The sequence below is a fragment of the Cydia fagiglandana genome, chromosome 4, assembly GCF_963556715.1.
Source record: "Cydia fagiglandana chromosome 4, ilCydFagi1.1, whole genome shotgun sequence".
NCBI classification, from domain to species: Eukaryota; Metazoa; Arthropoda; class Insecta; order Lepidoptera; family Tortricidae; genus Cydia; species Cydia fagiglandana.
Window position 1 is genome coordinate 17,442,652 of NC_085935.1, and position 11,217 is coordinate 17,453,868.

Here is an 11,217-nt window from a genome sequence, read left to right on the forward strand (position 1 = left end):
ATAGAGCTTGTGACATGTATTTTCACATACTACGTGGGTTTTCCTCTGGCGACGCGGATGCCAGTATGTTTGAAGTACTTGCGCCTGCATTAAATTATGTCTGCATAAAAATAAAAAGAATAGGTAAGTAATGGGAACTTTTCAGTGTAAGTTAAGTACCTACTTAGGTATTTTGTTATTATGCGAAATATCAAATATGATACATACAGGTTGTAACAAAAAATAGTGCGGATCCGTTTAAGGGCACATTCGGTGTTCTGATTAGGAAAAAGTAGAAGAGAATTTATTTTGAACAGAAAAATTTCTGGCCTTTGTATGGAGGGTTGGTCGACTTGGTCGACTTTCTTACAATTTTTCCGAATCAGAACACAATACCTACTGAATAGTATATGCCCTTTAACGAATCCCCACTATTTTTGTTACATTCTGTATATTAGGTTGAGGTTTTTGTGCAAACTTGTTGATGTGCAATAAATTCACATAATCTAGGTACATACATATAGATATAATATGATACACTAGGTTACAATATTTCACTAAATATTGAAAGATGAGCAGGCAAACTAGAATCAAAATGATAAGCTGATAAGTTCTATGTCACGCAACATAGGTAGATAATTTTGCAAAAGATTAGAAGCTAGGTAAGTAAATAGGCACCGAGTAAGAAAGCAAGATCATAAATTATAAAGTAAAATTGGGTGTCAGTTATTATTGTTTTATATTATTGCATCATTGCACATTGAATTGCAACTCGTTTATTATTGAATTTACAGACTGTGCATTATAATGATGTCATATTAAATTTACTTGTTAATTTGAATAAGGCAAATGTACTCGTATAAGTAGAATTAATGCAATGTTATATTAATATGCCTTGTTATAGTTAATGGAGTCAAGATATTGGTACCTTAATTGCAGGGCAGTAATGTTGGATATTAGGTACTTAATTAAAATGGTTTTATTACATAAGTAAAAGTTAAACTATGTATGCTTGCATATGCCTATATAGAGAATCAACAGGTAGGTACCTATATAAAATAATATAAAATTTCCTTTTCAGTGAGGTAAGTACTCAGCTGAACAAAGGAAGGATCTAGATAATTAGGTGCGGACAAAAATAGTCTGTGCGTAGTCGGGCCCTGGCCAGATGACGTCACGGCCAGGGCCGGCGGCGGGGCAAGACGGGCCCCGCGCCAGTGCCGCGCGCGCCGCCCGCCTGGTCGCACGTACCGCTGCAGCCACCCAACGCCAGTCTCGCCCACCACTCCACCCCCCCTGCCGGCTGCCTACGCGCTCCCGAACAAACAGACGGTGAGTATTTGAGAACCTATCTATCTCCCCGCCTCGCATGCTTTCCTAATCTACACGTCACATATGCGCTAGGAAAGTTATTGTCCAACTGCAGCGACCGATGCACCGAGGTGACAAGCCGTTGCAGATTTCTCCTCCCGGCTCTGATGGGTGCAGCGATCTCACCTAACGTCACACATATCTATTACTAGTATGTAATTGCACTTTTTATTGTTAAATGGACCGTAGTTTTCTTGTATCGAAGAGCGAGTCAACCTTGGCGCATCGTGCATTGCAGCGGGGACCTTGCAAGTCACGCGTCACACTAACCTCGCCTCACGCCGTGCTCGTACCTTTACCGCGTTTTCGCACGATAACGTTTCCAAGACGATTCGTATTCTGAGTACGCTTTCCATTGCTCCGCTCGTTCACAGGGTGCGGCGTTTAACAAGGCTATTCATAGAATTGGCCCGCAATGGATTCGAAACGATTTCGTAAAGTCGCGTAGTAAAAACTACTTGGTAAGGACTTGTGTTGATAGACGCGTTTGACGGAGCGGACGCAAACAGCTGACCGATGACGACGTATTTCTTTTTGATAGATAAAGAGTAAACGACGCGGTTGATCAAGGACGTCCGATCATTATTGAATGGTACTTCCCCTTTAGTGCTAGTAACCTAACTTATTTACTAATGATTCGGCCAAACGACTGTCATTACTAAAGGTATTGTGTTAATCGAATCGGTCGTTTGAATATGTAAGTTAATGATTTGCCAAATCAGGTACCTAATACGGATAAGTATAAGGTATTGAGTCGTGCGTGCGCACGCATACCTACCTACATATGTACAAGGGGCCTCGGCGTTTCCCGAGTTATCGCGCTGGAAAAACACGCCATACTTTATCGCAGCCGTGCTCACAATCTGCAGTGCAATTCAGCGAGTAGAACTTCAACGCAACCGCAACGTTTCATTATCACTACCTAGAATGTTTACTCGTTTTGTATCCCGCTGTAGTTGTAATAAAGTTTTGTTGCAGTGTATTTATGCATGGTTAGCAACACATACGTGAACTGATAGGCGTTGCTGTATCATCCGCTCGCCTTCACCGGCGCTGGCGCTTTTATTGCATTTACTTCATTTAGGGCACGACTCTGAGCGACTTGCGACGGCGGCAGCGATAACTATAGGTTGGAGCGAGACACAGCGATCGGACCTTTCGTTCACGCATATGGTTGTCGCTGCCGCCATCGCAAGTCGCTCAATGCCGTGGCCAAGCCGTCATTTAGGGCACGGGACCAAAACGATAAAATCGAAAGGAGATCGTCGGCTTTTCCTCTCACCGTCTTACCAAATGCACCGCACCCGCTCCAGTTTACATTACTTTCTTGCCTTGATTGGACCTAAATTATGATTTTTATATCAGTTTGAGTTGTAAAATAGGTAGATTTCTAGTAATAATTCAGTAGGTACTAAGAATTATTATGTCTAATGATAATGACTAACAGAACTACTGTACTCGTATTAACGAGAGTAAAGTATTTAACTTTTGACATTTTAAAGCATTTTAAGTTTCATTATGAGTTTGTTTTATGTGGTTTTCAAGTGACGCATGAAAAATGTTTATATTTTCTACTTAGTTTGAACGTAAACATTTAGAATGGAATGGATCTATTTACTCATTCGTTTACTGTATTCGTAATTGACGGTGAGGCCCGGGTTGTGTATATTTTTCACCTCGAGTTGGCATTAAACGTGGTCCACAAAACCGGTAGGTCGCGGTTACCCTTCGCCGAACATTAAGAGACGCGCTTATTACCGTCTGTTGCGACTCGCAATCAATACACTTCAATACTGCACTTATAATTTAGGTAAATGAATGACTTAAATACCAAAATAATAGAACACTACAAAATTCACTGGCAGTTTGTATACTTACGTAGGTACCACATAAGGACCTTCAATAATTATTTGTTTTAGAAGGGGGAAAAGATGATGTTTAACTTCTCGCCCTAATATTGACACCCGAGCAAGCGATAGATTCCAAAAATGAACTACATGCGAAAAGCGGAAAAATGGAATACGAAAATTGGAATCTCGAGCGTTGCGAGAGTTTCAAGGCAGCACAGTAAAATAAACTATGCTACCGAGTGAAATATAAAATGTTTCACTACGACAACGCGAGGAAAATACTAACTATAGGTACATTACAAATCAAATCCAAATTAATGCTAAGCTAAGTATTATTTATCATCCATAATTATTACTTAAAAGTCAATTCCACCAGCCAACAAGAGCATCGCTTTCCCACTCAAAACCCGATGTTATTCAGTTCCATTCGATTCTCCAGAATCGTATCAAGTGGGTCGTACTGTATCATGTATTCACAATTATACGAGTAGGTAGTTTAGTTAGGTAGCTCGCATCATGACGATGACGCTAACAGTCACAAGCGTGACGCACTGTCATCAAGCTGTTCGCGGTAAACGGCGCAAGCCTGTAGGTTGGCAATCCTCGCCCACTTGAAGCGCCCGATAGTGGTCACCCGTGTAGCCCCGCGCGCGACATTGACACACATACTGTGGCCCAAGATTCACGTTACAACTTAGCACTGCCACTGGGCTAGCGACATTATGAAACCACTTGTTCTTGTAGGTATTGCTCCGCATCTGTACCTAATGTTCTTTCCTCGTTATAGTTTTCCGCAATTCGATTCAATGTGGCTATGGTTTTTACGTCATTTACCGATTACATAGCATTGAAATGATTAGGTTGACATGTTTACATGAACACCTATGAACATGTTTAAATAATTGTGTCAATTTTTTATTTCAGAGTGAAATGGTGAGGAAATACGAAAGAATGAGCGGCCGCCAGTCTTGGAACGAAGCCGACATGGCGAGGGCTGTAGCAGCTGTAGTCTCAGGGAAGATGGGGTATAAACTGGCCGCCAGGACGTTCCACATACCACGCTCGACCCTACAGCGGCGCGCCAGCAAGATACGGTACCAGCAGCCCGACGACCCCAAGCCCATCATGGGCCACTACAGGCGCGTTTTCACGGAAAGCCAAGAGAAAGATTTAGTCGGCTACATCAAGAGTATGGAGCAGTACTTCATGGGCGTATCTCGCCGAGACATCAGGGAGCTCGCGTACCAATATGCTGAAGACAACCACTTGAATCATCCCTTCGATACCAACTCGAGAATGGCCGGCGAGGACTGGGTCAGGAATTTCCTTAAAAGGAATCCCGAGCTGATGCACAAATCGGAAAAAGACTTTGAGCTGGAGCCGGTGAACTTTGACCAATTCTATCACTTCATGGTTCAGTTCTCATGATTAGTGGTTCACGATGGCATTATTCATACCTATACAATAGAAAGACCTCGTCTGAAAAACTGTAAACTATAAGAACACTCAAGGTAATACGGAGACGTTACTATGCCGCTCAAAACAATTTATAGTGCCATGGCCTCTTTTCACAAGAAATTAAAGCATTGCAAACCATGGCCAAAGATTTGACTATTAAAACAAAACCAAGAGGGAGTTTATAAAAATCTATTTTTAATTAAATGTAGGGAACAAATTAACAAAGCTCAAAAATGGAGGAAAGTTTTATAAGATACCTATGGTAGAAATTTAACAAAACCGTGTTGTTAGAGACTACTTATTTTTAATGCTATGATTGTACTTATCATTTTAATGGAATCAAACCATCCGTTTATTCTTAATTTATAGTTTAAAATTCTGTTATTTAATAGTAAATTTTATCTTGCTAAATTAAGGGCTGTGATAATAAGAGAAATGTATATTTGTGGAACATATCAAGATATAGAGGTGTTGTGTAGGTTAGAAGGGATAATGGAACGGGAAAGGATTGTTAAAAATCTCACATGCCAAGCATGAGTTAATGATATAGATAAGGGTCCAGCGAACCATTAAGGAAAGCTAGTTAAGTTATCAAATATCCTTAATGTTGGAATGATAAAGTGGATTGTTTAAAGGAACTTTTTACTAAGATCGAATTCTATTAACAGTTCTTAGCAGAAAATTATACAGTCGGGACAAATAGGCATACTCGTAATACGTAATGCAAGATAAATCAAGCGTGAAATAAGAAAATAAATATCTGTATATATTTTAGAACCCATGCGAATCTACAAGTGAAATATTATTCCTCATAAATATCTTGATTGTATTATATCATAGCTCGTTCGTTGAATCCAAATAAGCGCGCAGCCACAGCCTCCGGCGGCGCAGGTATCGACTAATGTGATAATCGGTGATTGGTGATATTAGTGGAGAAAAGATAATTACAGACCAGACTAACTTTTTGAACATTGTTCTTTAAATTAAAAACGAAATATTTATTCTATAATTATAAGACATTAAGTACCTTATATTTTTTGTCGTTACCTGATTTAAGTTTTGATCTCTTAAGTTAGTTTAGGCTCTAGATTATTTATTTAGCCTCAAAAATATTAAATTTGATGAAGAGGTTTATTATGGGACCGCAGTCACCTACCTACATGTATGCCAAACCTGTTGATGATTTGAGATTTATTTTAATTTAATTCTTAAGTACTTAATATTAGTGTAACTACGTTCAATAAATATTTTAAACTTTACTATGGTTTCATTATTTCAAACATTCTAAAAGGATGTTTGGGGGAATTGGGATATATACAGTACATACAATCGTGCTGAGTTAGTATTAAAAAAAAAGTAGGCAATCAAGTCAGCTATTGTTTCTTTATGTTAATAAATTATAGAGTCAGCTTCTAAATGTACTGATTATCAAAATAACTAAGTGTTTTTAGACCATCTGTTTTAAAAACAGAACCGCAAATCAAACGTCATTCTCGTAAATATCTTCTCCTGTTTACAATACCTTCAAGATCAATGAAAGTCGGCGTCGCACCAGGAACGGCAGAAAACAATTTATAAAATCAAGGAATGATGAACGATTTTTGACCACCACATACATACCTACACACAAAAGGTTAAGCGGTAGAGGTAGACGTACAGTAACTATAGTCAGAAAGAAAGAAAGAAAATATGTACATTTATTTAACGTCACAACATAGTAAGTAGGGTAGTATTGGACACGCCAAAGTCTGGTGACCGCAAGTGGTTCTAAGTAAGGTACTTGCGCCTAATAAGGCCCACTTTTAATTTTTAATTTTTTTCATTTTTGATATGAACTTGCAATTTTGTCTATGGCACTAACCAAACATGGGCGAGAAATTTAAACTCATTTACACTTATAAAAGTATGAAATTTTGAAATTGAGCAAGCTTTAAAACTGGGCCTTATTAGGTGCAAGTACCTTATTGTGGTCGATAGACCATGGATGATGGATGGATAAATAGATGTATTTATGTACGTAAAACTGCGCTAATAATATTTCCTAATCATTATACTCGTACTCTTCGCAGATGAATGCTTAGGTAATACCACATGCACGGGCGGAAGGCCGAAGATCCAGGTAAGACAAAATAACACCTAAAACTTAAACCGCTCTATATTTTTAGACAAGCATTTCGCATTAATGAAGACCCAACGCATAGAAATGTAAGCTGCATGAAATTGCATGCAAGTGCAGTAGGTTGCAGGAAGCGGCGGGTCGCGACGGGCGCTCGGACGTCCGAGTGCCTGCTCCCCGCTGATTATGCCACTTAAACATACTGTATGTTGCATAGTATACCCGTATGTGTAGGTACTATGTAAAGAGCACACCAATGCACTTGGTTTTTTTTATAATTTAATAATTGTAGCATTGCGAAAAAAGGAAATGAAAGTAAAAACCGGAGGCCCAATGAACTTATGTTACAGGTTGGCCCAAAAGCACAGATTATATAATAGTTATTACGAACAGATACTTATCTCTCAAACAAAACGCAAATACCTAGCGTTTTGATATGTACCTACACAAAAATACAATGGAGTGACCTTCAACGCGCCGCTCCCCGCACCGCGCGCACCGGCACAACGCTAGGGTTGCTGACGCTTAGAAATGATAAATAAGTACCTACTTAAATAGCGGAGTCAAATAAAAGGAAAGCTAAATCTTAAATTATACCTAATATTCCGATTATGATTTAGTGTTTGCGAAATAGTCATTTTAAAAGGTCATTTGTCCCTGCAGTAACCGCAGTGTTTACGCCGTTTTATAAACCGCGCAATAATCCCAGCAAGAATCAGTTTTAAAACTTCGTGTAATTTAAAACCAGATAGAGATTAATGTTACACAATAAAGAAAAATAATGGAAACCAAATGAATACAGGTAATTAATTATAAGTTAACCAGAGCAAAACTGAGTAGGCACTTTCCGGTGTAAAGTTAACCCTTAACTTACTGTCGTTAAAATAAACATTTACCAAAATAAATTATAAATAATTTGCTACCTATTTCAAATAGATAGATGTCTAAAACTATACATTTGTCATACATAATAAACATTACATGTTTAATTAAAGAAATTCAATAGTAGGTAGGTACCTACTACGTAGCTTGTAACTATCGTAAAAATTGTCAGTGCGGCGCGCGGTGACGTGCGTACGTGAGCGCGTGTGGCAACCAACTGGCTTGCTTTTCTACCGTGAACGGGAGCAGATTCGTAGGTATTAATCCGAGCTCGCGCGGAGAGTTCCATAGGCCTGCCAAAAGTACGTTGACAAAGAAATAATTTTGCTAAATGTCATTAAAAATTAAAAATACAATCATTTAACTACAACAATACGTACGAGTATTATATTCAAATTATTCTCCTTTATCTTTGATACACAAATTTTTCTATTTTAATATCAACTTAAATACAAGCACCGCACAAAACTCACAAAACTGACAGAAGCATAACAACCAAAGCGTACCAAACATATAAATATGTGGGCAACGCGATATCTCAAAGTTGGCCCCTCACGCTCCGGGCGCTTAAGCCCCCTCTGGGACCAACTCCCAAGTCTCCCAACCCCCTCCGTTGGGGTTAGTTTTTCAACAGTGAGTATTCAGCAAAACTGTCAAACTTGTAGTTCGGTGAATAGGGATATGGTGAAGAGTTCGCGCCTGTACGTACATTTTAAGCCAAGTTTTCGTTGATTGATGCGCTTCAATACTTCGAAAGTAGATAGCGCACGTCTTAAAGTTTGAGGAGGGAGACGTTGTGTAAAATGGAAGAGTTTAGCTTCATTATTAACTAAAGTAGATGTAGGTACATTTATAAAGCTTTAGTATATATATATGGCTCAGCTGAATTATAAGTGCATTGAATCATTAGAAAATACTAGTTATTGAGTAAGTCACATAAAACAGTGTATTATTATGAAACTTTTTTCTTTGATTGATAGGAGTGCTATGTAAAAGCTTCTATTAGGCACTTTTACATCTTTATCAATAACTCATCGACACCTCCAATAAGCCAAAATGAAGTTAAAGCGTGACAAAATTCGATTCAACGGAGTATCGGTCTATCAAGGGTCTATCGGGTTCTAAGCGCCTGTTAGTTTCGAATAGCATTAAATTGAGAGACACACACAGTGCGCATTTAGTGGGAGTCAAAGACCTTCACAAATATAAAAAATATAGTTCACAATAATACCTTATGGAGAGTAAGCACATGCGAACAATTCAAGAGGTAGGTAGTAAACGTAAAACGTACAGAAATGTACACGCCTTTATTGTCAACCCGAAGGAATTGAAAAATAAAGGTAATTTGTGCAGTAGAATTTATCGCGTTTAACAAACGTTACAAGAAGAAAGTAATATCCATTGCATAAGCACAGGAATTCACCGAAGGTTCCTTTATCTCCTGACAGAGATTATTAGTCCCGTAAAGCACATCTGCTCGGGTTTCAAATTAGATCTCATCTCTCGGACGACGGCAGCAAAAGGACAGATAAGATTATGGAAATGATTTTCTGCATACTGACTACCTGAAAACCTAGACGATAGGCTACTTTACATCCTTCTTTTAAACGTAGTTTTGCTCATCGAAAATGAGTCAATTATTATTTTTGATACCGTACCGGGCAAGATATAATAATGTAGGTATAATATGCATCCATATCTAAACACATGGCTGTATGTTAGCCTAAGAGAAAAGGCGTACACCTCGTTGGTACACCTAACTGTACACACGTAGGTGACAGACGAGGTTTCAACTAGAATTGATTTTACCCACTCATTCTCTTTTATATGCTTATGCTTTGTCTGTTTTTTTTTTAACTATATAAAACACTACGTTATAAATTTTCGCTGTAAGAAACAAATGAGCGTTCCATAACTATTTCCTATGGGCAGTATTTCATCATTTTCTATAAACGTATGTAGGTAAGTATTCGTACCGAATACGACATGCGAAAACAAAAGAAGATATATACTTATCACCTAAAACATTTGTAAAAGGTCAAGTTTATGGGGGTCTAGAAGTTATGGTAGGTATCTGAAAGGGTGCCAAGATTTGCACAAGTGTGGAAAGTCGTTGGATATGCACTCCAAAAGTAATAGGGTTTCCGCCCCCTAGGAACCATTTTTCGATTCAGGGTCCCATTTGCAAAACGTACGTAAATTTCGATCCAACACAGTTAGATGGTTAGGTTTTAGCTTCATTATTGCATTGTTGCAAGGGACATTTCATTGCTATCCAATTTACATATTTATGCGGAATTGTAGCACAATCGATCATTGGAAAATGAAACAAATTTAAATGTAAGGTTTGATTGCAACCCGGGGCCAGTATTCATCGGTAACTATACGAGCTATTTCGATAGAACGGTACTACATACTTTCTCGAAAGTGATCTCGTATTTAATAGTTACTTATCTCATTTCTGTAAAGTCACGTGTAAAAATATGTGTGCACACATCTTTCTCAAAAATATGTCCCATAGCTCTTATGTCGGCGAATTAAGAACTATGGTACGTATGTTGTATGCACCTATATTTTTACACTTGACTCTACACCTTTAACGGCGTCTATTCTTATTAAGCTAATATAATATTAAATCGTATTACTGAGTAACCCGTGATGTGTGATGTTAAGCAAGTAGTTTAAATATTTCTGGTAAGACGGGCATCGGTTAGGGGTATCCCCTTGACCTCACAGCGGTTTTGGCAACTATGTAGCTTCACCAGAATGTAACTATTCAAACAATGCTTAGGGTAACAAGTACTCGTAAAGTTACCAGTTCGTTAGACGAATATCTTGTTTCGACGAGTGGACGTCTGAGGGCCTGCTTCGATGTTGCAGTCTTAGTGGATTGTAAACACCAAGGACTTTAGATAGGTTTGTGGTATTTATTAAATAAATATGTATACAGTATAAAGCCCATGCTTAACACGAAAGAAAATAGGCCAAAATTCAAGTTACGAAAACCGTCGTCGTCTCTGCTTCATCACTCGGATACTCGGGTTAGACGCTGAGGACATAAGCATACTCAGTGTGAATTTTTCAATAAAGAAATGTGAATGGAGATAGCAGAGTATCTTAAAATCAATCAATGGTTGGCAACAATACCTCGCCAAAGTGTAACAATTCAAACAATGGTTCAATATCACTTAAAACTTAGCAACTAAATCATTTTATCTTGCCCCTCGTAGGAATTCTAATTAGCTGTCCAAGGGCCTTCAATGTTGCAAAGTTTTAGTGGGTTGTCAATTAATAATAATAATATCATGAAAAACAAATGGAATTTATTGTACATTAATAAAAGTAACAACAGCTTTGCCGCTGGCAGCCAGTAGCTGATTAAAATAAGAAGTATAACGACTTTTTCAGTAAACAAAAGACAGACTTAAATAAATGTTCAGCTTCTACTTGTAGGTTGTAGCGCTTAATTATTTAAATTGTAAGTGAATAATAATGTCATGAATTCGTTGCTGCGACGCTGGGAATATTATTAAATAAGATACAAAACGTCGCAAATATTAA

The 11,217-nt window shown here is 38.2% G+C and overlaps 1 protein-coding gene across 1 annotated transcript; it reads left to right on the forward strand.

The window, feature by feature from the left end:
* Positions 1–1,082: 1,082 nt before the first annotated feature.
* On the forward strand, positions 1,083–5,917 carry LOC134663960 (uncharacterized). The gene is made up of 2 exons (XM_063520510.1): positions 1,083–1,311; positions 4,125–5,917. Exon 2 carries the CDS (start codon positions 4,131–4,133, stop codon positions 4,626–4,628), a length of 498 nt encoding a protein of 165 aa, XP_063376580.1. The 5' UTR covers positions 1,083–1,311; positions 4,125–4,130; the 3' UTR covers positions 4,629–5,917.
* The last annotated feature ends 5,300 nt before the right edge of the window (positions 5,918–11,217 follow it).